General features: G+C 37.2%; 6 protein-coding genes across 10 annotated transcripts; 2 read left to right on the top strand and 4 right to left on the bottom strand.

Annotated features, from left to right (window-relative positions):
* Positions 1–1,080: 1,080 nt before the first annotated feature.
* On the bottom strand, positions 1,081–4,193 carry LOC105962145 (phosphoglycerate kinase, cytosolic). Of its 2 annotated transcripts, none has more exons than XM_088822167.1 (7): positions 4,020–4,193; positions 3,691–3,892; positions 3,026–3,103; positions 2,686–2,946; positions 2,168–2,485; positions 1,597–1,755; positions 1,081–1,502 (listed from the first exon to the last, which is right to left on the bottom strand). In XM_088822167.1, exons 2-7 carry the CDS (start codon positions 3,883–3,885, stop codon positions 1,308–1,310), a joined length of 1,206 nt encoding a protein of 401 aa, XP_088678293.1. In that variant the 5' UTR covers positions 3,886–3,892; positions 4,020–4,193; the 3' UTR covers positions 1,081–1,307. The 2 variants fall into 2 exon arrangements, with proteins under 2 accessions (XP_088678293.1, XP_088678294.1); XM_088822168.1 differs by having other exon boundaries at positions 3,691–3,889; positions 4,020–4,171.
* A 1,079-nt stretch (positions 4,194–5,272) lies between these two features.
* On the bottom strand, positions 5,273–8,968 carry LOC105962146 (phosphoglycerate kinase, chloroplastic). The gene is made up of 6 exons (XM_012986427.2): positions 8,339–8,968; positions 7,749–7,826; positions 7,361–7,621; positions 6,641–6,958; positions 6,351–6,509; positions 5,273–5,803 (listed from the first exon to the last, which is right to left on the bottom strand). The coding sequence occupies exons 1-6, from the start codon at positions 8,765–8,767 to the stop codon at positions 5,594–5,596; spliced, it is 1,455 nt and encodes a 484-aa protein (XP_012841881.2). The 5' UTR covers positions 8,768–8,968; the 3' UTR covers positions 5,273–5,593.
* A 574-nt stretch (positions 8,969–9,542) lies between these two features.
* Positions 9,543–12,763, bottom strand: LOC105962147 (peroxisomal 2,4-dienoyl-CoA reductase [(3E)-enoyl-CoA-producing]). Its single transcript, XM_012986428.2, has 5 exons — positions 11,906–12,763; positions 11,436–11,595; positions 10,711–10,880; positions 10,385–10,607; positions 9,543–9,885 (listed from the first exon to the last, which is right to left on the bottom strand). Exons 1-5 carry the CDS (start codon positions 12,089–12,091, stop codon positions 9,731–9,733), a joined length of 894 nt encoding a protein of 297 aa, XP_012841882.2. The 5' UTR covers positions 12,092–12,763; the 3' UTR covers positions 9,543–9,730.
* A 637-nt stretch (positions 12,764–13,400) lies between these two features.
* On the top strand, positions 13,401–15,149 carry LOC105962149 (GRAS family protein RAD1). The gene has a single exon (XM_012986431.2). It carries the CDS (start codon positions 13,483–13,485, stop codon positions 15,061–15,063), a length of 1,581 nt encoding a protein of 526 aa, XP_012841885.2. The 5' UTR covers positions 13,401–13,482; the 3' UTR covers positions 15,064–15,149.
* LOC105962148 (RAF-like serine/threonine-protein kinase 20) lies at positions 15,111–21,585 on the bottom strand. 4 transcript variants are annotated; one of them, XM_088822165.1, is made up of 11 exons: positions 21,182–21,474; positions 20,753–20,797; positions 18,714–20,365; positions 17,365–18,632; positions 17,174–17,245; positions 16,787–16,939; positions 16,518–16,681; positions 16,206–16,353; positions 15,982–16,104; positions 15,718–15,805; positions 15,111–15,463 (listed from the first exon to the last, which is right to left on the bottom strand). In XM_088822165.1, exons 3-11 carry the CDS (start codon positions 20,299–20,301, stop codon positions 15,282–15,284), a joined length of 3,786 nt encoding a protein of 1,261 aa, XP_088678291.1. In that variant the 5' UTR covers positions 20,302–20,365; positions 20,753–20,797; positions 21,182–21,474; the 3' UTR covers positions 15,111–15,281. The 4 variants fall into 4 exon arrangements, with proteins under 4 accessions (XP_088678291.1, XP_012841883.1, XP_088678290.1 ...); XM_012986429.2 differs by having other exon boundaries at positions 17,365–20,365; XM_088822164.1 differs by lacking the exon at positions 20,753–20,797 and having other exon boundaries at positions 21,182–21,472.
* Positions 21,586–23,703: 2,118 nt separating this feature from the next.
* On the top strand, positions 23,704–27,532 carry LOC105962150 (glyceraldehyde-3-phosphate dehydrogenase GAPCP2, chloroplastic). The gene is made up of 14 exons (XM_012986432.2): positions 23,704–24,044; positions 24,603–24,697; positions 24,811–24,878; positions 24,975–25,013; positions 25,236–25,336; positions 25,535–25,647; positions 25,744–25,843; positions 25,926–26,072; positions 26,158–26,218; positions 26,304–26,401; positions 26,482–26,624; positions 26,717–26,800; positions 27,055–27,144; positions 27,231–27,532. The coding sequence occupies exons 1-14, from the start codon at positions 23,961–23,963 to the stop codon at positions 27,283–27,285; spliced, it is 1,278 nt and encodes a 425-aa protein (XP_012841886.1). The 5' UTR covers positions 23,704–23,960; the 3' UTR covers positions 27,286–27,532.
* The last annotated feature ends 95 nt before the right edge of the window (positions 27,533–27,627 follow it).

Genomic DNA, 27,627 nt, shown 5'->3' with positions numbered 1-27,627 from the left:
GGCCTCACATGCGGGACAGTGTCGATACATGTGTGAAGACTTGTCTTGTTTGCCAACAAGACAAGGTGGAGAATAAACAGCCGGCAGGGTTACTGGAGCCTCATGGAAGGGATTACCCGAGTCCGAGGCAACGTGGGAGACGAAGGAAAACTTGTGGCGACTTCAAGATCGTCTCCACTTGTTCGAGGCAACGAGGATGTCGCCGGATTAGGCGGGGGAGGATGTCACGGCCCGCTAGTTTTGACCCAACCCCTTGCCGATTTCCCTTGGGTTGGGGAGGTTAAAGAGTCCAAGACTTAGCCCAAATAGGGTTAGGCCCAAGTTGGCCCAATTGTATAGTGGTATGTAGAGACATTTTAGGGATTCTTTGGTAGGTAGAGGTAGGTGGTGGTAGGTAGAGACATTTAAGGGATTGTTTCACTCCCAACCGTTAGATCATATCGATCTCCACCGTCCATTGAGGAGGTGGTCTTGTATAAATAGAGGTAGGGTCCTCATTTCTAATCATCCAACAAATCCAACAAATTCAATAAATCCAACGAGTACTAAAGTACCTTCTTACTCTCTTGTCTTCTTAAGTTCTTCTTTCGTTCTTCCATCACTTAGTATTCGCAACACAATTCGGGAGAGACTGACTTAGCTATCGCGAGGGGCGAGAAGGAGCTAAGGCCGCACGGTTCTTTGTTAAGGGAACAAGTCCGTGACACGCCGCTATCATAGTTTATCTTATTTTATCTTGATTTTGGGAAGCTTTTACGTTGGACGTATTTCATTATCTTATTTTATCTTGATTTTTGGGAAGCTTTTATGTTGGACGAATTTCATTAGATCAGTTTATCTTGACAGCCAAACGGGACATTTATTCTATGGAACTCGTATTGTATCGGATTGTGTCGATCTTTCTATTTCACTAATTTCTACCATTCCGAATATGTAAAATAAAATGAGTGTTCATAGTAGTCGAGACGAGATACATAAGCCTCTAAAATGTAAGAAACATGTCCTCACGATCATGGAGCAATTCTCACGCACAACAAATATCATATCCGAAAAACTCCAAACAGCAATCAAACATATCGATAAACAAAATGGAGAATTTATTATTGCCATTCAAAAGTCACGGTAGTAGCGCTTATTGAATATTTGATCCACCACTCTACAAAACCCAGTTCTATTACGCAATACACCCCGGTAAAAAACGAGACTAAAAACACAACTGCGAAAAACAGGCAAAAAATGAGCCATAGAAGCAACAGTTCGCTTAAAGCAACAATTAACATTTGCTTAAGCAATCATTTAGACTTTGCTCAAGCATCATTAAGGGCAAGAACTCCCGGAAGTGGTTTCCCTTCGAGAAGTTCCAAGCTGGCACCACCTCCGGTCGAAATATGGCTCATCTTCTCCGCCAGACCAACCTTCTCAACAGCGGCAACTGAATCACCTCCTCCGATAATTGTCGTCACACCCTTGTCACCAAGTTCAGCCAATTTCTTGGCAATAGCCTAACAAACCAACAATTACACCAAATTATTCATTTTGAAAACTATTTGACAATTTCTTTCATGGAAGATAAAATGTGTTACTTATGTTAAGTACCTCTGTTCCAGCTGCAAACTTCTCGAACTCAAACACACCCATTGGTCCGTTCCAGATGATTGTCTTGGTAGTGTCCAAAGCTTCGCTGAATGTTTTAATACTATCTGGGCCGATATCTAGTCCCATCCAGCCATCGGGAATTTCGGATGCTGGTACAATCTAGAAGAAAATAAGATTACCACAAAAAAATTTAATCAGCAAAAATATTTTTTCCGACATAAATTATCACAAGTGGGGCTATATCTAATTTCTTGTTAACCACAAACAATTTGAGAAATACAGTATTGCAGAATCATTTTAGGCCTCATTTGGGAAAGAAAGTTCGCGAGAGCAACAATCCAAAATAAGCTAAGATCATTTTTTTATGCATTAACCAAACATCAAATAAGACCTAATTATTTAATTAATGATGGTTCGTCATACCAACTAAACGAGGCCTTAATGCAGTTAAACTTAAATCAAAGCAACAAATACATGCAACAAATCGGAATGCAGTTAAACTTAAATCAAAGCAACAAATACATGCAACAAAAAAAATTATATTCATCGGGCAAAAAAAGAAACTACTTACTTTGCTGTTAGCATCAGGAGAAAACTTGTCAGCGATGACTACATCAGAAGGAAGTAAGAGAGAGACACCCTTTGCCTTGGCTTTCTCCAATAGTGAAGTAGCAAGATCAAGCTTGTCTTCCTCCACAAGTGACGAACCCACGGCAAGTCCTTGTGCTTTGTAGAAGGTGAAAATCATCCCTCCACCGAGCAAAAGTACATCTACCTTCTCTAACAATGACTCTATAACACCAATCTTGCTGGAAACCTTTGAGCCACCGACAATGGCAGCAAATGGCTTCTTGGGATTGGACACAGCTCCAACTAGATAATCCAGCTCCTGAAAAATACAATAAAGAAGCTCGATTATATATGCAAGAACATGAAAATAAGAAACGAATAAAACCCACTCAAGAATACTTGATGAGAAAATCCACCACAATTTAAGATATGACAAAAGAATTACTATTTCCCTAATTATCATAGTTGTATCAAAGAAAAGATCATTGCAAAAATTGTAAAAAAAAAAAAAAGACTCACCTTCTGCATAAGGAAACCAGCAACAGAAGGCTTCAAGTATTTGGCAACACCCTCGGTTGAAGCATGAGCTCTATGTGCAGTTCCAAAGGCATCGTTAACGTACAAGTCTGCGAGGGATGCAAGCTTCTTTGCAAACTCTGGCTCGTTCTTCTCCTCTTCTTTGTAAAACCTAACATTCTCGAGCAGAATAACACCACCCTCAGGTAATCCAGCCACCAACTTCTCAACTTCTTCACCGATACAATCATTAGCCATCTTGACCTAAAAATCGAGATAAAACAGAGCATTAGAAAATTAAACAGCATATCGGGCATGAATCCACATCCTTTGTTATACATACCTCAAGTCCAAGAAGTTCGGATAGTCTAGGCACAAGCGGCTTTAAGCTGTACTTTGGTGTCACGCCTTTCGGACGCCCCTGTGACAACATTAATAATTATTACATCACTTTCAAAGTTAAAAATATAAATATCGGTTGAATTACCACCATCACAATTATAAATTAAGCATCTATAAAAAGTAATTAATTCATTGATGTGTGGACATCCTAGAGAATTTCAGACTATAACCAACACTTTTTTTTCCAATAGGATTGAAGAACAAGAAGGAAATCATCAGACCATTATTAACTTCAATTTTATCCGAAACTACACAAATTAACTTTACTCCAAATCATAAGCATCTAGATGTAAAAATAAAATTAAAAAAAGCATATCGATCCAGAGTCCAAATAAAAAAGCAACATATAGTCCCAACATCAAATTACCCATACAAAATAAGAAGTGTTTCATAATTCGAGTGTTCATACTACATAGATCAATGACTAATCAGTTAATTATCGATACATAACAAGCCACAACAGATCAACAACCTACTTAAACAAAAATCAGCCAACACTTTAAAATTAAGAATTACACATCACGCATGCAGACAATTAAATTGAATTAATAATTCAGATCGAACTGTGAGATTTTATCATTAGGTAAAAAAGAGGTGAATACGTACGAGGTGAGAGGAGAGGATAACTTTAGCGCCGTTTCCGATCAAGTACTTGATAGTTGGTACGGCGGCCCTAATTCTGGTATCGTCGGTGATGTTGAAGTTATCGTCCAACGGCACGTTCAGATCCACTCTCACGAAAACTCTCTTCCCCTTCAGATCTGCTTCCTTCAACGATCCGACGCTCTTCTTCGTCGCCATTTTTCTTCTGTTTCAAAATGCCAAAATCACAAACAAACAAATCGATCAAAAAAACAAAAAAAAATCAGAATAATCCAACAGCAGTTACTGAAAAAGGAAGAAGATGAGATGAGATGAGATGAGATTGAGCTTACGGTTGATTCAATCTGTACTTTGTTGATCGAGAAATGGAGGTGTGTTTGGGTTGCAGAGAATCGGTGGTGATTGTGGGTTTAAAGAGATGACAGTAGCGAAAAAGCAGTGGAAGGATCTAGAAGGGGTTTTTATATGTTACAGAATAGGTCGTGGGGCTGAGAAAACTATGCCCCGGTTTTGTTAAACCGGACCGGTTTGCGCGCACACAGTAAAGGTGTAAATTAGGACCACACAATCAATTAATCAAGGGTAAATTACAACCATTCCCTGAGGTATGATAAAACTACGAAAACACTCCTCATGTTTGGGTAATTACAACAACTCCTCTATAATAAATTTTCTTACACGTCCACCCTTGCGGTTTGAAATTTAGTGGAATCTTCTTGATCATATGGAATATTATCACTTTTGTACCCGTTTGATCCTATTTGAGCTCCACATTTTGAAACAAAATATGATCATAAGATGTGTTTTTTAGCTTGTATATATCAGATTGTGGTGCATCAGAAACTGTATTTTTACGCAAAACGAGTACAAACTAGAGCACATTCCATGGAATCTAGATGATTATGTTGAATTTGACACCCTAAGGGTGGAGGTGTAAGAAGATTCATAGTTGAGGGGTAGATGTAATTATCCAAATAAGAGGGGGTTTTCGTAATTTTACAATACTTCAGGGGTGGGTTGTAATTTACCCATTAATCAATTAAGGCCTAAATTTTTATTTTTATTCAAATTTTTTTTTAAGCTTAGAAAATATAGATTATATTATTTTTTTTTACGAAATTTCAATTATATTGTTAAAAGATAAATAATCTAACAATTAACCAATATTTCTCAGGTACCTATTATTTGATGTATGAATATAGAAAAATCCGTGTATACTAGTATTAAAGGTATACCCTATAAATTTATTTTATGCATTCGACCATCAGGAACTTAAAATCCTGATTCCGCTAGTGGCCGGTCGACTCAAAAAATTATTGGAGTAACCAAACATTTGTTTCCAAAAGTACTATATCTCACTCAATATTGTATAGAATATACCATTAGGCATCTTAATATACCTCAAAACACAATGGCACCACCAAGAAGCATAAAGTCAACAACTTTGCAATTAAATAACAACATTTACAAGGTGGAATGGACCACAATTTGGAGGCATATGCATAATGCATCATAGTTTATTGCATTTAGTACCCTTATATTAGATCAAATTGTTAAAAAAAAAAAAAAAAAAATCATCATGTTATTTTATTTGCAAAAAAACCCTCTTAAGTTTTAGAGGGGTGTTTGCTAGAAGAATTGAATCGATAGGGGGTTTTTTGCCAATAAAAAATAACATGGAGGGTTTTTTAACAATTAGATAAAACACAGGGGCAATAAGCCAATAACACACTCCTCAATTGTTTCTTGATTGGATTACAAGGGGGGGAGAAAAAAAGAGAGCTTATTATATTGAGGGCAAAAGCCAAAACATCTACAACATGAACTCATACATTTTCTCCTTTACAAACCCGAACGAAAAAAGCACGGCTACAAAAGAATTTATTGTAAAATGACGGTTATGCCCTTACACGGCGACAGGGATGGCTTCATCGAGGGCGAGGACACCTGGCAGTTCTTTGCCTTCCAAGAGCTCCAAACTGGCCCCACCACCGGTTGATATGTGGCTCATCACACTGGCCACTCCTACTTTCTCCACCGCCGCAACCGAATCTCCGCCACCAATGATTGTGGTCACCCCCTTTCCGCTAAGTTCAGCTAGTTTGTTCGCAATTGCCTGAATTAAAAGATTCACATTTTTCAATGCTTTTTTTTCGTACTTCTTTTTCTCGTACACAATTCGAATTTTTATAGAACAATAATGCATGGCTAACAAATATATTGAGAAATGGTATAGTAAGAAATATGGAAATCGGATCGGAATTAGCATATTCGGAAAGAAAAAAATCAATTTTTTTATTGGAAGTGGAAAACTAATTCCAATTCCGTTCCAATTTCAAGAAATGGGAAATCCGATTTTCGAAATCTGTAATGAAAGAACTCGTTCCAAAATCAAAAATTTCCGGATCGGAATCAGCGGAATTCGGGATTTTTTTCGGGAAAAAAAGGTAGGAATTTTGTGAAACTATTTTTGGAAATTGAAATTGGATCGGAAACTGAAATCTGATACGTATTCTGATTCCAATTCCATTCCGGAATTGAATTTTGAAAATTTTGAAAATCGGAACTTTTGGAATTTGGAAAGAAAAATATTGTTCCAAAATCGGAAAAATTCGGATCGGAATTTCCGTTCAAAATTCAACCCGGAAGAAAGAAATATGTACCTCGGTACCGGCAGCAAACTTCTCAAACTCAAAGACTCCCATTGGTCCATTCCAAATAACAGTCTTTGTAGTGTCCAAAGCAGCATTGAATGTCTTAATCGAATCCGGTCCAATGTCCAATCCCATCCATCCATCTGGAATTTCAGTCGCCGGCACAATCTAACAACATCCCAAAAGCTCAACTCCATTAAAAGTGGCCTTTTACGGAAAACCCGGAAAAAAAAATAATAATAATAATAAATCTTGTAATAATAACAAGGAGCAAATTAAAATTCAAGAAAACAGGGCACCTTGCTCTCAGCATCCGGAGCAAACTTGTTGGCTATAACGACATCGGTTGGTAGCAAAAGACTGACACCTTTAGCCTTAGCTTTCTCGAGGAGTGACGTGGCAAGATCGAGCTTGTCTTCTTCCACGAGGGACGACCCCACAGATAGGCCTTGTGCTTTGTAAAAAGTGAAGATCATTCCTCCACCCAACAGCAATATATCACATGAGCTTAAAAGTGATTCGATTACACCAATCTTGGATGACACCTTCGAACCACCCACAATCGCAGCAAAGGGTTTCTTTGGGTTTGAAACTGCCCCAACGAGATAATCTAGCTCCTATAAAAAGATGCACGAAAGTCAAAGGTCAACGGGCGAGAAATCAAGCCTGGTATTTTGTATAGATGTTTGTTATTTTTCGAGTTAAGTAAATCTACGATAGGGAAATATCACAATGTTATCCTACTTCACTTCAATTTTGCATTGAATGGAAATTATGTTTGATAAAGCACGGGGTACATGGAAGTCAAAGGTCAACAGGGAAGAAATTAAACAGCTTTATTCAGCAGCAATGTCTAGGCTCCGTCTGGTTCATGGGATTTTGAAATGAAGAAAATGAAACTGCAGAAGCAAATGAAAACAAAGAATTTGAAAATCTCTAGTATTTTTACTTGCTCTTTTCATCTTTTTACTTCGCATTTTTGTTGGATCCAAACATAGCCTTAACGTAATTCAGCAAACCTTTTGTAAGAGGAAACCAGCAACGGAGGGCTTCAAGAATTTGGTGACACCCTCAGTAGATGCGTGGGCCCTGTGCGCAGTTCCGAACGCGTCGTTCACATACAGATCAGCCAATGAGGCGAGCTTTTGGGCGAATTCCGGATCATTCTTCTCCTCCTCTTTGTAGAACCTCACATTCTCGAGCAAGAGAACACCACCTTCGGGGAGTGCAGCCACTAACGCTTCGACATCTGGCCCAATGCAGTCATCGGCTTTCACAACCTGAATCGGTGTTGGTGAATGTAAGAGAAATAAATAGGTACTCGGTCCAAATTATATGTTTCTTATATACTTTTTTCACCATTAACGCAAACATGTTTATTTTATTTTTTTTTATTCTTATTTTTACCTGGATTCCGAGCAGTTCAGATAGCCTCGGTACGAGAGGTGCGAGGCTGTATTTTGGAGTCACACCTTTTGGACGACCCTGAAAAACGAAAACCGAAGAAAAAATTAATTCAGAAATCAGACAAAAATTTAAAATGAAAAAGCCTATAGCCAACACACTTCAACAAACTGGAAAGTCGGAAGAAAAGAATAACGAAAAATGGTATGATCAAATCAGATTCAAACACGAAATGAAAAGATAAACACCAACAAAGGACGAATGCATCAAGGTTAATTCGAACGCATCCAAATTTCATAATTGCTCATAGAACAACGAATTACAAAGATTAACCGAATCCCAGTTATCGCATTCTTCATAAATTAAACATACTTCAACAAATTAGAAACTTCGAAGAACAGAAAAGTTATACTCGAAAAAAAAAAAAAAAACGGAACTGAAAATCAAACAATCACAAGCTGCAAATACTAAATCCACAACAAATGGTATGAGCAAATCCACAAAAGAAGAATGCAATAAGATTGAATCAAATGCCGGAATAAATAAATTTAGTAGAAATTGTTCAAAGATTTAAAAAGAAATTAAACACTAACCAAGTGACTGGAGAGAAGGACTTTAGCACCATTGCTTATCAAGTGTTTGATGGTTGGAATGGCGGCTCTGATCCTGGTGTCATCGGTGATATTCTGGCTGTCATCGAGGGGTACATTCAGATCAGCCCTAACAAAGACCCTTTTGCCCTTGAGCTCGGCGGCGGTGAGGTCACCCACGCTCTTCTTCACCATCGACGCCACTCCTCTGACGGCGGCGGACGATCCCCTCTTGAGCGACGCCATCTTGACTGCCACGTGGCGGGAGAGGAGCGGGTCCGCGGCGGCGGCGGCGAAACCCAGGCCGCGGATTGGGGTTTTCGATAGGAATCGAGTGGTGGGGGTTTTCAGGGAGGCTCTGGCGGCGGTGGCGGTTGAGGCCTTGGGGATGCCACAGAAGGCCGGCGACGATGCAGCTGCTGTGGACGCCATTGCTGAAATCACTCACTCACTGAATGTGTGTTTTCTGTGTGTGTGGGAATGGTGGGGCAAACAACTGTGAGTGAGGGTTTGAAAAAAAATAGGGAAATATGAATATATAATTTGTGGTGGTGGTGGAGAATGAGATATGAGAGGATTGCTCTTATCGTTGAGCTGAGGTTGAAGATGATCCATCATTTGTCTTTTTTCCCCTTTTTTTTCATGTTCACTGTGTTTTTAAAATTAGTTTATTGCATTTAAGTCCCTCGTGTTATACCAAATAGCTAAAATACCCCTCGTATTATAAATATTAGCAACACAAACCCCTGCTAATTCAAGTTTATTACTAAATTACCCCTTGAATGAACTATTAAAGAGGTTGTTTTAATGTTTTTCATACTTGTCTCGTGGTTACATTTCCCCTTTTTGCCTTTGTATTTAACAAAGGAGTTTTTTTTTTCTATTTGTTGATCTCCTCTTTTCAATTCCATATACGTAACGAATGAAATCGAGCCGAACTTATGATTGTTCAAACTTGTTTGAACCTTTATCGAAGTTTTTGAAGTTGTTTATGAGCTTGATTTGTTAAAAGATTGAGTCTAATTCGATGGGGCTTTAATGTAACTGAACACAAATCGAGCTCGAGTACCTTGATTTGCACATATTTTTCATTCGAGCTCGAGGCTGAGTTTCATAACTTATGGAATGAAAATATGTGTTCAAATTTGATTCATTATGTTAATGAACAAAGCTGAAACGACCTTTTAACAATCAATCTCGAATCAAATTTCAAAGTATTAATAAGTTCATAAATTAAATCTGAATTTCATGAATTTCCAACTTAAAATATTACAAATTTGACTGAATATATGAACATTTAGTTTATTTTGTTTTAAAAAATCTAAATTTATTTTCTGAGATTTATTTCTCAGCTGCATCACATTAATACTACCATACAATCACATTAGGCTGCTACTAGAGCTTGCTGGTAGGAACTCCGTCTGGTTTTGCCCTCGATCTATTCTCTACAGATCGAGAGAATCTTTTAACGGCATCTTTTGGCAGATGACGAGGTTTGCTCAGCCAAAGTCCCCCATCCACAGGCAGAATACTCCCGTTTACGTATTTACCTTTACATATATAAATATATATATAAAAAAATGATCAAGAAAAGAGAATATAAGAATCATAATAGAACTAAAACTAACATATATGATATATATACATTGGAACAACAGGAATTAACCTTTGAATAAAACTTGTTGAAAGGCAATTCTAGAATTTCGACGACAAAAATAATAAGCTAGAACCATTTATTTCAAAGAAAAAAAACTGTAATTCCCCTGTTTTACCTCCAAGAAAGCCTAAAGAAAGTTAATACAAATTAGAAAAATACGGGCAATTTCAAAATCAGCAATTGTATACATTGGAACTGCAGGGATTAACCTTTCGATAAACTTGTAAGGCAATTCTAGAATTTTTTGACGACAAAAATATTAAGCTAGAACCATTTATTTCAAAGGAAAAAAAAATTGAAATTTCCCTGTTTTACCTCCAAGAAAGCCTAAAAAAAAGATTATTATAGATTAGAACGAAAAAAAAAATATGAGCAATTTCAAGAAAACGAACCAGCATCCGAGGCAAGGTAGACAGCAGCCATTGCAATATCCCACCTAGTTCCCAGTTTATAGAGAGGCATATCTTCTCTCACATTGTTATTTATTTCTTCGGGCACAAGTTTACTCATGCCAGGTGTGTCTCCAATGGGACCCGGTGCAATCCCGTTTACCCTAATATCGTAATCCGTACCCCATTCCAGTGCTAAATTTCTTGTCGTAGCATCAACAGCTGCCTGAAGGGAAAGCGGTAATATTGGCCACAAATATTTTCTATATTTTCAAGAAAATTTCGAAGTATTTTTTTTTTTATGACAAGCGTCAACATTTTTTACAAACCTTGGCTGCAGATACATGGATTTGGTACCATGATGCTGTGTAATGCAGAGTTGCACTTATATTTAGTATAAACCCCCCACTAGACGAGGTTCTGCCGGGCCCACCTTTTTTAAGGTACGGAAGAGCTTCGTGACACATAGTGAATGTGCCAACCGAATCAATATCCATCACTGCAGAAAGTAAATAACAATTAACAATGTTGTACATTTAAATGAGTGATTCTTGGGCAAAATAGTATTGAAGATGCAAAAATCAACTATCCACAAGTCTCGTGTTTTTTCGTGTTCGAGATAACCATACTAGAAACCATAAAATCGTAAAAAAAACATTGGAGAAAGATGCTGACAGCAGATTTCTTTTATCAGTATATATAATTAGAGGTGCTAAATATCATTTCAATTTTATTGGTACCGATCTGACTTCAAATGTGATTTTGACCCTTTTCACTTCGAATTTGGCAAAAACTCAAAGCACCAACTTTGTAGTACTTAAGGTTGGCTTTGTAATCCAACTTGAATCAACTAATTTGGTGTTTCGACAAAAAAGTTATGCATAATCTTTAAATTACGGTTCCAGTAAAATTAAAACGACATTTACAATTTCAAATAACAAATTTCAACAAAAAAAAAAAAAAATTGTAGCTACACCACATATTCACAGACCAAGAATAAGCCAATTCTCGACAAATTCTAATCAAACAAATTCGGCAGAAGCTATAGACAAACCTGTCTTAAAACCATTAGGAGAAAGATCCTCAGCCGAAACAAGAAAATTGCCAGCAGCACCGTTGACAAGAATGTCGAGCTTTCCGAAATGCTTCACTGTTGCTTCGACAACTCTCTGTGCATCTTCTTTTTTACGAACATCCCCTTCAAAACCGACAGCCTGAGAAAAAAAACCAAAAAATTGCAGAGAAGAAGAATAAAAACTACTAAAATATTCTATAATTCCAGTACATAATTAATTGCAATTAGAGCTGAAAAATGAAATCAAACTACTCAGACACTCAGAATCAATTGCAAGCCTTTTATGTAGTATACTAGGGTTCCAAAAATCAGGGATTAGGGTTTCAATTTGCATACAAGTAACAAAAAAAAATCAAATCGGTTCGCTGATTCATAATTCATAGACAGTTATAAATTTACAATCTAATTAATTTTTCGAAGATTGGGGAGAGAGAGAGAGAGATGATTACGGGGATGCCGAGGGATCGGAGGGATGAAACGGCGTCGTCGAGGACATTCTTCCGGCGGCCCATGATAGCAATGGAGGCGCCATGGTTGCCGAATTGGGTCGAAATCTCGAATCCGATACCCGACCCGCCACCAGTGACCAGAGCTACTTTCCCTTTCAATGCATCGGCTTTGAATGGAGATTCCATAACTACTACTTGATTATATGAATTTGTGAATGGTTCTGGAAATCAAATCGAAATCCAGTTTTTTAATTTTTTTTTTTTTTTTTGGATAACTTCCTAAAATTAAAAGCAGAGCCCAACTACCAAGTAATAAGCACCATTAAAGCCCGCCAAGTAATTGAGAGAGTGATTGGCTAAGCTTATAAGTGCTTTTAAAAAGAGCTTATAAGTTTTTTTCTAAAAAATGGTAATATTTTCTGAAGGATTTAAAATTTTAAAGATAAGCCGGTGGAGAACTTTTAAGATTTTTATTAAAATGTACATATAAATAGCTTATAAGTTCATATCTAAATACTTTAAAAATTGATTATCAAAATAAGATGTAAGAGTTTATCAACTCTCGAAACAGCTTATCAGAAGCAAGAGCTTATCAGATGTTTAGATAAGATTAGCCAAAGGGACTCTAAGAAATAAGAACACTCATGAAAATGATTTGATTTCTAATTTGATGTTTTATGCCAAGAGTATTTTTTATTTTATTTTTGGGGGCCTTAACAAAGAAAATGGAATCACTTTTCAATTAGTTGAACTAACTACTTTAGATTTCCTCTCACTTGATGATTTTGTTGGTTAAAACAATTGATTAATTAGTTCAACAAATGTTGTCATTTTCTTTGCTGAAAACTCTTGTTAGCTAGCTAGCAACGAAGAAAAGAAATTCAAAGAGTTTGGTGAGTTATCGATTTATGCATACAACTATTGGATATAATAAATGGCAGGTTTATTACATGTTACATCGAGTACATCATCACTATTCATCTACATAGAAAAACGCACATTTTTTTGCTCATGCGTATAGATAATACGACAGATGTTTACAAGTTGTACATTTCATTGGGATGAAATTCAAAAAGTTTGGTAAGTTATTGATTTTTTGCATACGACTATTGGTACGTTAAATAGCAGGTTTATTACATGCTACATCAAGTGAAGTACATCGAATATATTTCTGCTGATGCGTATAGATAAACGATAGATCTTTTACGCGGTGTACATTTTCATTGGGTTTAGATTCTTGGACAAGTTTTATAGTATATAGTATTGGTTGTCTTAAGAAGCATAGGCCAACTAACATTGTCTCATTGATTGTTGGCCGACCCTAGATAATTGTGACATTGGAGACAAACAACATCAAAACTCATTACTTTTATTTATGTAATGATTTCTGTAAAAATTCCTCATAGACCAATTAATTACCTTCATTTATTTTTTTATATATCAATAAGCCGGCAAACTTATATATATATATTTTTTATATATATACACTCTTACAACCAACTTTTCACCAAACAATCCAACAAAATAAATTCAAATCAAAACCAAGAAAATCACATCAGTCATTCATTCATTCATCAATGGAGGAGTCCATGATAAGCAATGGATGGATCAACCTTCCCACATTCGAGAATTTCGACCAATCGGATCACGCCATCCGGCAATTCTGCCCGGCCCGTGTGGCGCAAGAAGAACAAGAAAACAATTTCGAGATCACATGGCCGCGTTATTTTGGAAGTGAAGCTCCTCAGCCACCACCCCAGTCCGATATAGACGAAATCTTCGACACCTTCTTCAACGTCGAATGCTACGAAAAAGACAATAACGCCCTCAACTACTTCTCGCAAGATCGAGATCGTGATCAAGAAGAAACATTAATAAACGAGCCCTTTTATCATCACTTTCAATTAGATGAAGAAGACGATGATCTGATGATCGATGTTGAAGAGTTGGACCGATCCGACGGTGCAGATTGCTCGATCACGATCGGAGTCGATCAAGGGCTCCACTTGGTGCATTTGCTACTAGCATGCGCCGAGGCCATAGGCTGCCGAGATGGTAACTTAGCCAACTCAATCCTAGCCCAAATATGGCCACGTGTCAGCGCTTTTGGAGATTCCATGCAGAGAGTTTCTCATTGCTTTGCAGTGGGACTAAAATCTAGGCTATCTCTTCTGCATAGTATAAACCCTAATGGATCATTCAATACTACTAATAATAGGGCTAATCTTGATTTGCCCTTAATCACTGAGGAAAAAAGTGAAGCTTTTTATTTGCTTCACCAAACAACCCCTTATATTGCGTTCGGTTACGCGGCGGCAAACGATGCTATATTTCGAGCGGCGAGTGGGAAAAGCTCGTTGCATATAGTAGACCTAGGAATGGAGCATAATTTTCAATGGCCTATGCTTGTGAGAAAATTGGCATTTCGGAAAGAAGGCCCACCGAAAATAATCCGACTCACGGGTATTGTAGGGCGTGATAATAATAATCAAAAACTGTTATTGGAGCTTGAGTGTAGCTTAAAGAGCTTATGCGAAGAAGCCGTCTCTCTTGGGACTTTCGTCGAATACCATTTGGTGCATGAGCAAGTTTCTCCACTGTCGTTAACCAGAGAAAAACTCTACGCCGGAGAAGAAGAGGCGTTGTTTGTGAATAGTATAATGCATTTGCACAAACATGTGGGGGAGAGTCGAGGGTCGTTGAAGAATATTCTTCAAGCCATCAAGAAATTGAAACCGACCTTGTTGACTGTCGTCGAGCAGGATGCAAACCACAACGGGCCGTTCTTCCTCGGCAGATTCTTGGAGTCGCTTCACTATTATTCGGCGGTTTTCGACTCACTCGAAGCCACGCTGCCGAGGAGTTGCGAGCGGAGGAGGAAGATCGAGCGGGCCCACTTTGCGGATGAGATTCAGAATGTTGTGGCGTACGAAGGGAGCGATAGGTTCGAGCGGCACGAGAGGGCGGATCAGTGGCGGCGGCAGCTCGGCCGCGGCGGGTTTCAGGTTGTGGGGTTGAAGTGTTTGGATGAAGTGGAGGCGATGGTGGCGGCGTGCGGCGGCAGTGGATATACGGTGGCTGGTGAAAAGGGGTGCCTTCAGCTTGGGTGGAAAGGGAGGCCTATAATGTTTGCATCGGCGTGGCAAATGCATAATTAGCATTTAAATATTAAATTATTTCTGTTTATTATTATTATTAATAATCATTGAGTTAATATAAGTTAACACTATCATAATAATCAAATATTTATGTATACAAATATTCAAATATAACTACGTTAAACAGACCATTTTTTTCCAATTAAATGAACAAATCTATTGGTATAATTTAATTAGTAAAAGAAGACTAATTTATCGAACCATATTTAGTTAATTAACTACGAACCCGTCTTTCTCGTCTGGGGTGAGGGAGTAGTCATTACACGCAGTCGATTAGTTATCTCGGTAAACGAAGGCCTTAATGCAGGATTAGGCGCCCAGCACTGCTCCATTAATATTCTCCATTCCGAATCACAATAGCTCGGAATCGTTGGCCTCAATGTGTTGTTCACAATGCCACCTATACACGTTATTAAAAAAAAAAAACAGATCAAACTTAAGAATACTAAAAGCGTATACGTATTTGTCCAGGCATGGTGTTCCCGTTTAGTTTATAAGAGATTCTTAGTTTACGGGTTCTAAATTAACATAGATGCAGATATTTTGCGAAAAGATAATTTAACTGGGACACAACCATCAATTGTAATAAGCAACACATGATAAACCGGATTTTTTACTTTTATTACCAAAAATAAACGAGCGAGAATTACAGACCTATGATTGCACCGTAATGCATGTTGGCGTAAGGCTCCTCCCCGGTGAGTATCTCCCACAAGACAATACCGAATGAAAAAACATCGACCTGTCAGACGAACGAGTCATTAGTTATAAGTCCTCAACTATTCTCGAGAATTAAGATTGTGCTTTAAAGAATAAAAATCTTAAAAGAATCTTGAAATTCAAAGCAGTAAATTCAATGTCAGATTCTCTTTAAATTCAATTTTACTAAGCTACACTTTGTATCTGTTCTGGTCTGACCTTCTCGGAAACTTTATTGCTACTTCCGTTTAGAAGCTCTGGAGCCATCCATGGAAGAGTTCCTCGAACTCCACCGGAAACCAAGGTGTTTCGTTTTATTTTCGATAAACCAAAATCCCCTACCTGGATACATTGCATGGGAAAAATCAGAATTAAATGGTAATAATTAATATAATTTCAGACATATAAATTTAAATAGAAAGGGAATTTCACATCGACGCAACCTTGCATATAGGTCTTGATGGATCTTTTAAGTTAACCAGCAAATTGTCGCATTTGAGATCAAAGTGCACTATATTCTTTGAATGCAGATATTCCATTCCAAAAGCTGCATCCATGGCAATCATGAGTCTCTTTCGGCGATCAAGATTCCTGCAAATTTGCATTAAACAGAAAATGAGATTACTGTGAACAGAAAATAAAAAAACGAAAGGAAAAAATTAATTCAAGACAGCGATTCTGAGCCGGTTCCACAATTGCTTAATCATGTGGAGCAAAAAACAATGTCTACCAAACCCCATGTAAGAGCAGTATACCTATCCTTTCGAACTAGAACATGTCTTAAAGAACCATCAACCATGTACTCTGTCACAGTGGCCAATGTTCCGCCTGGTCCATCTTGTACCACACCGTAAAATGCAACCACGTTTGGATGGTGCAGCTTTGATAGAATTTCAGCTTCCCTCCAAAACTCAATTGTCTGAAAGTGTGAAAGTGGAAATGGTGTATGTAATAACAACATGAAACAAGAATATATAACAGTTGGACACTATATAGAGAGGGAAAACAAAAAGCAATGAGTTACCAGTCTCTCTTGCTCAGATTGGCGACCAGTAAAGCAACTCTTCTTTATACGCTTGATTGCCACGTCTGAGCCTCTCCATTTTCCATGGTATACAGTACCAAATGTGCCAGAACCAAGCTCCCTCAGTTCCTCGAGATCCGCATTTTTTATGATCTGCAAAGGCACCAAACAGTGAAAATTAATAATTGGTGGTTCTGATATGATATAATCATTTGCAACTAGTAACCAATTTCTTGTGACCAAATCATTTTGAAAAATGCACAAATAAATAACAGATGTTCATTATGTCATAGAGTCAACTTACAACAGAATGTAAATGTCGTTTTAATAGATGGGCAAAGTAAATATCAAAACAGGAATTACAAAAGTGCAAATAATGGCACAAACCTGCAATGAGCTGATATCAAAATCCACCAAAGAAGGATCTAGAAGAGGTAAGCCAACAATTCCAAATCCGTCCTAGAATATAAGATTAATAAACATTATATGTAAAGCATTTATGTTCAGTAAATGACTCGTAAATTTCGAAAATTCGGGGCCAAAAAAAATTATTAACAAAATAAAATAAAAGAAGCTACCTCGTATTCTGAGTCACGAATTCTATTATCAATCAAATCATCGTATTGCATGCCTTCACTGACGTTCATACGTGATACGTTATAATCAGAATGAATAGCTGTAGAAACAGCTCCATCTTTCTGACCATCTTCACCATATTTCTCCTGCACTCCCCTGTTTGGAAGAATTCCATCTCTAGTCAGTGGTACAAAGTCATACGCTAAAGGAGCCTCCTCTTCGACCTTTGTAAGTCCTGGAGAAAACATAACATGGTCTTGATCAATAAGAGAAACATCCCTTCTCGTGAACTGGTCCCCTGCCAGTTTCTGAAAGAAGGACCAGTGTTTAGGATCGTGATTCTCAATGTTCACACTCAAACCAGCTCCATCATTCTGTAGTGATGGACCAAAATCAGATGAACCATCAGAAAGAACAGCTCTTGAGAATATGTCAGAAAGAAGATCACGGGGGAACCGGTCATTGATATCAATAAGAATGTCTGCCTGCTTGGTTTTGGGAGCATCAACATTGGGTTCTTCTCGAGTCCCTATCCATGTTGAAGATTGAGGAAGCCCATAGCCATCGTTAGCAATTGACTGACTGCCAACCTCGTCAACACAATGAATTCTAGAATCCTCAGGGTATTTCACTGAATCCTCATTGCTAACAGCTGAACTGTCCTCGAGGCTTCTGTTATGGAGCTTCAATACTAGTTCTGTCTCTGCCTTAATAACGTAATTTTCATGCATGGAATCTCCAACTTCAAGAGGGTCTGTCTGCTTCAACTTTGGAGTTCTAGTAAGCCCATTATCAAAGGTTTCCTGTTCCTGATGGGAAGACCTTTCAATAGAAACTGACTGTTCGGCTGGAATATCCACATTTCCCTGTTGCAAGTTTTCAACAGATGCTGCAACTAATTCATGCTGGGAAGTATCATTTTGTGACTGATTAACTAGAAACTGAGAATTGTGCGAATCATCTGACTTCGATATTCTGCTAAGCAACTCCAACTGCTCTCGAGGAATCCATTCAGAACGGTAAACTCTCTGTGGGGGAATAGAAGACTCAAAGTAACTCAAATCAGTAGGGTTAGACTCTGAGACGGATTCAGGAACAGGGTCATTACCAGAAGTAAAATACTCATTGCCATTGGATGAGGGAAGTCCAGACGACATAACAGCATCGAGAGGTTTAGGTACCTGCATAGGTTCCTCAGGTTTCCCTTTGCCATTTGAATCCTTCGAAGAAAATTCTCTATCTAGTTTAGGTACCACCATGACCGATGACTCTTCAACAGGAAAACTAACTTTAGTGTTATCACCGGGTGCCTGCAAAGGAACAAAATGCTCATTATCAAACATTTGCTTACCTTCACTCTCTGTTTGAATTAGGTCTTCAACTTTCAGCTTAGCCTCCTTTTCTTGCGGTCCTGTGAACACTGTGTCTGAGCTATTTAGAGGCTTTCCTTCAAGGCCTTTCGGTTCAGAAACAGGGCCCAAGGCATTCACATACTTCCCTTCAAGATCTTTCTGTTCAGAAATAAGTCCATAGGAAGATTGTGGCACAGCACTTTCAGAAGGCGAATAGTAGGGAGAGTGAAAATTATAGCCAAATTGTGAAGGATAATGCCTTTCTTGATCGTTGTGCACAGTCTGACCATGAAAAAACCGCATATCAGTTTCATAAGCTTTGGAAGAAATTGACACAGTTGCCGCAGAAGGCTCAATCAATGTTGGCGGTGCAACAAAGCCAACCAAGTTTGAGTTACTAACTCCAACAAATCCAGTGGCAATCCTACTTGTGTCCCTATCAACATTCAGTCTGTCCAACTCATTTAGATTGTTTCCGAAAGAGCTAGCTAAACCACATAAAGCAGAGCCTTTTCGAGATCCAAGGTCCATGCCATTGACAGCAACTACGTATTTCATCTCTGAATCACCATGAGGGTTTGCCAGACTGAAATGAGCTTCATCCAAATCTGCTGGAGAGAAAAGAAACATGCGAAGTTTTTTTGATTCTTTTCCATCTTCCAGAAGATTACACTCCTCCATCATGTTCAATAAATCTTCGTCACTCGATATGGAAACTAAAGCATCAAGATCCTCCCCAGGAAGCTGATATTTTATAGCAGCTGTTTCATCGTAAATTGCAGTTGTTTTCTGCCACAACTCTCTCCATGTAATATCCTTGCTTATCCGGACTATGCGTGTTTCTCCACCAACATATCTCAGCTTACAGTCACTTGGACGTGGCAGAATTCTTCCACCAAAGCTGCATAGAATCTTAAGCTTTGTTGATGAGCTGTCTGATGCTCCAGATGAGGTATATGACAGTACGCGGTGGCTGTTGTAATTTGATTGCATATATTGTAAAGAACCATCGTTAGCCTTGTCCACATGTAAAGATGTATTCTTTTGTGCAAATTCTCTTGAATCTTTTTCTGTTGTTGCAACCATAGAGATATCCGAGCCACTTTCGGAGCCAGTATGACTAATGCCTTTTAGCTCCATGTAACGAGGTGCATGGTTGGAATCCCCAGAGTTATTTGGAATATCCTTTCTGGGGTTGACTCGATCACGCATAAATTCAAGAGCAAACTCCTCACCGGTCTGTATAGAGTAATTATGTACAGGTTTAGCTTCTGAAAAGGTAATGTCTGGAGACTTCAAACTGGCATTTGCATGACCTGAAGGTTCCTTTTTAAAACCTTGTGATTCAGAACCATGATCTTCGTTTCCATATTCTGGGGAATGAAATTGCACAAAATTATGATTCTGTGAAGGCTCCATACTGAAACTGCTGATTGCAACCTCTTTCAAATAAATATTTAATTGGGAGAACTGGCGGTGCCACAATCTTTTGAGTAACTTGCAAAAGCCAGATAGAAACACCACAATGCTCACTGCAAAGCAGAGACGTTGCTCGAGAAGAGGCTCAGTGATATTTAGGTAATACATATAAGTTTAGGAACATTTTCTGACTCAAGTTGTGATTGAGTAAACGGCAACGCCAATGAGGATCCTGAATCAAACACACAGTGAAAAGAGGAAACGTTTAGTGTTAAACTTCGAAAATGGAAAACATATTGTGGAATCATAAGGTAGTAATCATTTTTCAAAAAAATTGTGTTTCCATTTCATTTTCCTTTTTTTCGGAGTCAGTACGAGTGGTGGGAAGGATTTCTATTTCCTAACATGCATGCTATAAAACCACATAATCTTTATCGAGTAAATCGAACATCTTGAAACCAGGTCAATTAGAAGGAATTAAGATTTGTCTGTTCTAGGTCAGATGGTGATAGTGCACAGGATTCACAAGGGGGTCACAATTTCCAGATATTCTCGACAAAAATAACACATGAAAGCTAAAACACCTACACGCAAAAAACATAATTACCGGCTGGCTCACCTTCGACAAACAAATTCACTGTTTGGATTGCTTAAATTCTGAGAGCTGCATTAATCAATTAAAGAATCCAATTAAAATTTAATCAACTACATAGCCAGTCAACTAAAACTAGCAGATCCAATTACACCTCCAAATGGAAAACCCCTAAAAATGCTATTGCCTATTGCATGCAAAAAAACATATAAACAACCAAAGAAGAAAAAAAATAAAAAATTTACACTTGAGGAAATATACCAAACTTCAACAATCCACTGTACTTATCAGAAATTCATCGTCAATTCAATAATTAAAACCCAATAAAAACCCTAAATTCCGAAGAGGTGGTACGGAAACAACACTCGTAGAGCAACAAGGCGCAAATTTGATTTCTACAGATACACAAAACGACCCAACAGAATCATCCGAATCACAAATTCAGTAATGGTTTACCTCGAGAGAGATCAATGCAGTGTGAGAGAGTTCAGCCTCTTTGACTTAGGCCGCCATTTTCGCAACTCAACTTCAGCTTCAAAAACAAAAATTACAGTAGAATTCAAACGGCTATTGTTTATTGTTTCAACTATATGCCAGATTTCGAGAAAATAATTTTATTTAATTGAGGGAATTGTACTTTGATTAAAGTATTTTAGGGGTTTATGGTGTTTCGTCTTTTTCTGAAGAGGAATTCCACACTTTTCAGACGTTGGAAAATGACGGCTCAAACGTCTCTCTCTCTCTCTCTCTCTCTCTAGGATTATATACAAATGGAAAAATAGACAAAATCCCTAATATGCCCTTGTTCATGGTTTTACTTCTATTGCAATATGCCATTTTATCTATAGAGAAAATCGGCTAGAACTCCTTCGAAAATATTTCGTATAGCTAACATTTCTTGTCTCGTTTACTAAAAAGTTATCGGAACATCTTAGTTGGACAACTTTTATCGAAAACAGACAGCTTAAACTGAAAAATGACAATTTAGTTGGAAAATTTATACTGAAAAATAGACAATTTTAGATTGGAAATGAACAGCTTCGTTGAAAAATTAGGTGGTCCGCCAGCATGAGACTAGTAGGAAGAGACGGAAGTTCTTTTTTTAAGTCAATGTGGTCTTGATGACAAATGAGTTAGAGAATAATAAGGTATTTTCATTCTTGATTAACTATTTTATGTCTGAACTCTCTAATTAAATTGTCTGACAACTCGAGAAACTTAAAGCAAAATACGAAAATATGACTGTTATAATTTGAAAGGGGGTACTAGTGCTCATCGATGCTTAGTAAATTGCCCCATATTTCAATTACACTTCACAATTAGATTATTGCAATTTACTTCAATTTGTATGATTATTATCCATAAATTTGGATAAATAATAAGAAGCTCAATATTTCATGAGCTATTTATTTGATTAGGAAGCTACCCTCAACGTGCAATGTACCCCCCCACACATAAAATAATAAATAGTTCCTTTTAGATGTATATATTTTTTTATTTTCTTGCAAGTTAAGTAAAAAAAATAAATAAAGAGTTGACCTTAAATTCAAATTTCAAAATTGAAAAATTGAGCTTCATCCATTGCTCGGATTTGTGTACCAATTTTTATTTTTAATATACAGTTGACTTTTGCCTTATTATTATATTATGGATGGTTTGAATTTCATTCTTTTATTTTTGTCAACTCTAAGAGGGAGGCAATTTTGAATATACATAGTCGGATCGAATAGACCCAATAATTATTATATGTTCGAGTCATCAGGATAGGCCAAAAGTACAACTGATCTACATTGTGTTAAGTTCATTAAGTTTTTTTTTCACTACACTCTCATTATTTTGTTCAAATGACGTCTTTTATTTTCTTGTTCCACCAACTCGATAAACCTTTACGGGTTAAATTTTACCTAAATAAATATTCCAAAATGAATTTAATATATTTATGTATGAATAATTAATTTACAATCGTGATGTTGGAAATTTGTGTGGGCTAATTCTGTTTTCGGCCCATCTACATTGGGCACTTTTTGGTTTAAAACATGAAGCCCATAATTGGGGATTAATGCCCTGTAACTAGGCCCATGTCTATACAGTGGGCCTTATAATAGCTTCTACAATTCTGCCGATTTCATTAAAAAAAAAAGGGGGTAAATAGCACTTAGCCCCCTGTATTCTGAATTTTGTGCAAATCATCCCCTTGTACTTTCACAATAGCACATGACTCCCTTGTATTCTAATTTAACCACATAACCCCTTATACTTTCAAAAAGTTCTCTTCCTAATGAGCATCATAATTTACTAAGTGGAATAACGTAGGGGGTCATGTGCTTATATTGAAAGTAAATGGAGTCATGTGCACAAAGCTCAAACCACACAGGGGTTAAAGTGCTATTTACTAAAAAAAAAGAGAAAGAAGAAGATCATGATAGTAGAATAATAATTTTATTTTAAAGTCCAAAATTTTTTTATTTCGATTTTTTTAATCGAAAATTAATTACATATCAGTTTCTGATTTTTGACTGAAAAGTATATCCGAAATTTCTCTTTTTCCAAAATCACACTTATTAAATCAATTTTGTTATGTTGTTTATGTAAGGTTGAATAAGAAATACACGTTATAATAAAAAAAAAAAAAAACTCTATTTTGGAACAATTTTTTTTAATTTCAAAGTCTTAAATTTTGGTTTCAAATAAAAATTTATTGAAATAGTTTTCTTTATTTTTCCCTATTTAGTAAACCAAGTGTGACATTTTTGTTCCATGTTGTTTACTTCAAAAGCGAAATATGATTCGGTGGGACCCAAAATAAGATGCAATGACAAAAACACCCCTCGGCCTCGAGCGTAACAACGACGTTTAGCTGCCACAAAACGACAAACTTCTATTCTACCAACGTAAGTAACAGCGTCCGTTATTTTCTATTGTGAGCTGTTTGTGTTAGGTAGTGATCCCTTTATTTATTTATTATTAATTAATTAATTGAATTTTCTCATTATTTTATAAAAAAATCAAAGTCCCGTTTTGCTTCGAATCAGAACAGTTTGTGGGAGCCATACCTGAAAATCTCCGCCTGCGCTGATTTCATACCAATTTAAATATTAAAAGCTGTCTGCTTCTCTCTCATCCAAAGGCCATTCTCTCTCTCTCTAGGGTTTAGCCATTTCATTTTGGTTTTATTGATACAAAAAAAAAAAGTACAGCTGAAAATCTCGGTTAGTCATCGGATTTTAATCGGGAAATGGCGTTTTCCTCTTCGATCCTCAGATCTGCGCCTTCGCCGGTTGTCGATGCCGACGCTTTCCGCCACTCCGATATCTCCAAGGTGAGTTTTTCTAGTGTTTGAACTCAATATTTAGCTCGGATCAGCTGTTCGACACTCAGTATTGCGATTTTTTGTTGTTGTTGTTGTTGATAAATTTCAATATATTGATCCATTTTTTCGGTTTATTTTTATGGTTGTTGAAGAAAAAGTTATGGCAGATTTGATTAGAACGTCTTGCTTGATTTTCAGCTTCTGTACTACTGTTAATTACTTTTTGGCTGATGGTTTGTAATGGAAGGAAACACATTAGCAAATGATTGCTTGTACTGATTTAGAATGCTGTTTTTCGATTGGAAGTCGTCAACGTACATAGTTCAATAAGAATATGACCAGAGTGCTGTTGTTCTTGTTGATTTTGTTAAAAATAAATTAAAATTAAAATAAATTCAGACACATATAAATGCAATGAGGATTGTTGAACTATATCTTGAAAGTGGCAAAGTAGTTCTTCTTGAGCCAGCTCGTCTTCATTTATTTGTCTCGATTTTTTGATTATTTATAGTAGAACTTGGTTTTCTCGAAATGCTATTAACGAATATATTCTACTCATTGTCTAAGGTATCATGCCGGCACCTTAATCATAATGCTAACTCCATGAAGTTCCAGTCTAGCATCTTTGGAACTAATATCCTGGCATATTCATCTTCATTAGAGTGAGTAATACACGACCCTCATTCCTAGAAATTATTATCAATATTATTTTTGTTAAATCGGAATTCTTAGAAATGATAATGATGTATGTCATTCTACGTTCACATATGTACAGGAAGGTTACTGCCCGTAGTGTTCAGCCTATCAGAGCCACGGCGACAGAAATACCTCAAACATTGCCAAGTAAGGCCTATACGCTAAGATATTTTTTTTACAGGTTTTGTGGTCAATTTTATTGTAAGAGTCGAAGAGCTCATTTTTTGCATGTTACCGATTCAGAATCAAGAGGCAGTGGGAAAACAAAGATTGGCATCAATGGTATGTTTTGTCATTCGTGTTATTTTGAATTTCTTTTTTTCTGTTAACTTGGGATATTTTTTTTGGTTCTCAGTATTATTTGCTCATGTACGCCATTGTTTCACTTGTAAATTTAATTTACTGCAAGGAAAATTTAAAGGCCTTCTATGAATGGTTACTCTTGTTCAAGTTTAATGTCGTAAATATGATGGCAACACACGTCTAATATATCTGCTGGTGCAGGTTTTGGACGTATTGGAAGATTAGTTTTACGCATTGCAACTTTTAGGGATGATATCGAGGTTGTTGCTGTTAACGACCCTTTCATTGATGCAAAGTACATGGTAAGTGTGCTTCTTCAGTTTTTATTTTTATTCCTTTAACTGCTTGAATGGTTAGTAGTTTGCGAAGACGACAAAATAATTCCATTTGTTGAGCGGACTTTATTCTAACACATTTGCAAGATCTTTTACTTGTCTGGTAAGTACACATCCGTTTCAAGATGAGATACGAAAAGTGAAATGTGTTGTTAATCTCCTCAGGCATACATGTTCAAGTATGACTCGACCCATGGACCTTACAAGGGGACCATTACAGTCGTAGATGATTCAACTTTAGAAATCAATGGAAAGCAAATTAAAGTTAGCAGCAAAAGGTATCACTGAAATATATTTGAATCTGATTAAGCTAGGTGCTTACTATATCATGGTTTATTTTCTGCCGTAACTAACTCAGAAATATCTTGAAACAGGGATCCAGCAGAGATTCCTTGGGGTGAGTTTGGGGCTGAGTATGTCGTCGAGTCTTCTGGCGTCTTTACAACTATCGATAAAGCATCAGCACACAAAAAGGTCTGTTTGGCTGATGTCATCATCTTCGCCATCTCATATAAGAAGCACCTCACTAAAAAAAATATTTTATTTCTTTGTGTAGGGTGGTGCAAAGAAAGTTGTAATCTCAGCTCCATCGGCCGATGCTCCTATGTTTGTGGTTGGTGTAAACGAGACTACTTACAAACCGAGCATGGATGTCGTCTCCAATGCCAGCTGTACCACCAATTGCCTTGCTCCCCTTGCCAAGGTTTTGGACTGAAACCTACGACATTTTCTTTGAGGACTATAACTGTTAATTGTGTTCTTAATCTCAAACATGTTATGCATGGCAGGTGGTACATGAAGAGTTTGGTATTTTGGAGGGTTTAATGACAACTGTCCATGCAACAACAGGTACGTGCAACGGTGCAAAGGCTGGTTACATATAGATACAGAGTTTCGTCTTTCTTTAATAATCCTTTGCTTTTTTACGTTTTAGCCACACAGAAGGCGGTTGATGGACCTTCAATGAAGGACTGGCGAGGTGGCCGTGGAGCAGGGCAGAACATCATACCTAGTTCCACCGGTGCTGCAAAGGTACGAGGCTGTCTTCCCTTGGATATTCTTTAACATTCCGATTTTGTTTGTACTTAATCCTATGTATGAAAAATTTATAGGCTGTTGGAAAAGTTCTTCCGGAACTTAACGGAAAGCTCACTGGAATGGCCTTCCGTGTTCCCACTGCTAATGTCTCTGTTGTGGACTTGACTATTCGACTCGAGAAGAGCGCTTCTTATGAAGATGTGAAAGCAGCAATAAAGTATGTGAAAAATCCGACTCTAGTTCGCATATGTTTTTAGTAGTTTTTGTTATTGGGCTAATTTTTTCATGAATAAATAAATAAATAATTAGGTATGCATCGGAAGGTCCAATGAATGGCATCCTTGGGTACACGGATGAAGATGTCGTCTCCAATGACTTTGTTGGTGACTCAAGGTAAATATTTGTAAACTTTTATTCCAAAATTTTGGTTGGCCTTGTTTTCTAAAGATTTACGTCAGGCAATGATTAAGAATTATAGAACAAACTATCATTCATCCATTGCCACCTAAGAAAATGTTACTATTAATTTGATATCACAGCCCACCAAATTCTTGAAATGTAAATGAAAATCCAAAGGGAACTATTTCTGTATGTAATTTCTTTCAAGTTGTAACCCTTTGTCACGTGTTTTCGCTCGCTCGTTGCAGATCGAGCATATTTGACGCAAAGGCCGGCATAGGTCTTAGCAAGTCTTTCATGAAGCTTGTCTCGTGGTACGACAACGAGTGGGGTTACAGGTACTCTCTCTTTCTCCCTCCCTCCCTCCCTCCCTCTCTTGTGTGTGTGTGAGAGAGACGACATTAATCGGGTGTTTGTTTTGCAGTAACCGGGTGTTGGACCTGATAGAGCATATGGCTTTGGTGGCGGCCACTAAATAGAGCAGCTGCTGTTTAAGTGAAGTTATTTTTATGCAATCAAAGAGTTTGCTTTTTAGTTTTTTTTTTTTTTTTTTTTTTTTTTTTTTTTAAATTTGGATGAATTTGAAGGGCTTCAAACATATTGTATTAGCAGTCTAAGAATTTAATAACTCATTTAGATATACATACATTGGTTTGAAATTGGATGTCACTCCACAGACCTTTGCCATAAATAATACCATCTGGATTTGTATTCTGTTTCATTTCACCACATTTTCAACTTATTTTTCATGCAAATGTTTTCTAAACTTCAATTTATAAGATGCCTGATCAATTCGAAAACCAACGTTGGAAAAGGGTAAA

Source organism: Erythranthe guttata, chromosome 8 (assembly GCF_056151865.1).
Source record: "Erythranthe guttata isolate IM_541 chromosome 8, IM_541, whole genome shotgun sequence".
Taxonomy (NCBI): domain Eukaryota; kingdom Viridiplantae; phylum Streptophyta; class Magnoliopsida; order Lamiales; family Phrymaceae; genus Erythranthe; species Erythranthe guttata.
Note: the sequence above shows the minus strand (reverse complement) of the source record. Positions and strands in the feature narration are given on the sequence as shown.

Coding starts and splice junctions, on each gene's coding strand:
- LOC105962145 (XM_088822167.1), bottom strand. CDS start 3,885: ATGGCGACGAAGAAGAGCGTCGGATCGTTGAAGGAAGCAGATCTGAAG. Junction 1,756..2,167: donor CTCCTGATGCTAACAGCAAA/GTAAGTAGTTTC, acceptor ATTTTCTTCTAG/ATTGTACCAGCATCCGAAAT. Junction 1,503..1,596: donor AGTTTGCAGCTGGAACAGAG/GTACTTAACATA, acceptor TTGGTTTGTTAG/GCTATTGCCAAGAAATTGGC.
- LOC105962146 (XM_012986427.2), bottom strand. CDS start 8,767: ATGGCGTCCACAGCAGCTGCATCGTCGCCGGCCTTCTGTGGCATCCCC. Junction 7,827..8,338: donor TCCTTCTCTCCAGTCACTTG/GTTAGTGTTTAA, acceptor TTCGTTTTTCAG/GGTCGTCCAAAAGGTGTGAC. Junction 5,804..6,350: donor AGTTTGCTGCCGGTACCGAG/GTACATATTTCT, acceptor CTTTTAATTCAG/GCAATTGCGAACAAACTAGC.
- LOC105962147 (XM_012986428.2), bottom strand. CDS start 12,091: ATGGAATCTCCATTCAAAGCCGATGCATTGAAAGGGAAAGTAGCTCTG. Junction 10,608..10,710: donor TCCATGTATCTGCAGCCAAG/GTTTGTAAAAAA, acceptor CTTTCCCTTCAG/GCAGCTGTTGATGCTACGAC. Junction 9,886..10,384: donor CTACCTTGCCTCGGATGCTG/GTTCGTTTTCTT, acceptor ATATATGTAAAG/GTAAATACGTAAACGGGAGT.
- LOC105962149 (XM_012986431.2), top strand. CDS start 13,483: ATGGAGGAGTCCATGATAAGCAATGGATGGATCAACCTTCCCACATTC.
- LOC105962148 (XM_012986430.2), bottom strand. CDS start 20,301: ATGTATTACCTAAATATCACTGAGCCTCTTCTCGAGCAACGTCTCTGC. Junction 16,682..16,786: donor AATCTGAGCAAGAGAGACTG/GTAACTCATTGC, acceptor TCACACTTTCAG/ACAATTGAGTTTTGGAGGGA. Junction 15,464..15,717: donor GCATTACGGTGCAATCATAG/GTCTGTAATTCT, acceptor TAACGTGTATAG/GTGGCATTGTGAACAACACA.
- LOC105962150 (XM_012986432.2), top strand. CDS start 23,961: ATGGCGTTTTCCTCTTCGATCCTCAGATCTGCGCCTTCGCCGGTTGTC. Junction 25,844..25,925: donor AAGCATCAGCACACAAAAAG/GTCTGTTTGGCT, acceptor TTCTTTGTGTAG/GGTGGTGCAAAGAAAGTTGT. Junction 26,073..26,157: donor GCCTTGCTCCCCTTGCCAAG/GTTTTGGACTGA, acceptor TATGCATGGCAG/GTGGTACATGAAGAGTTTGG.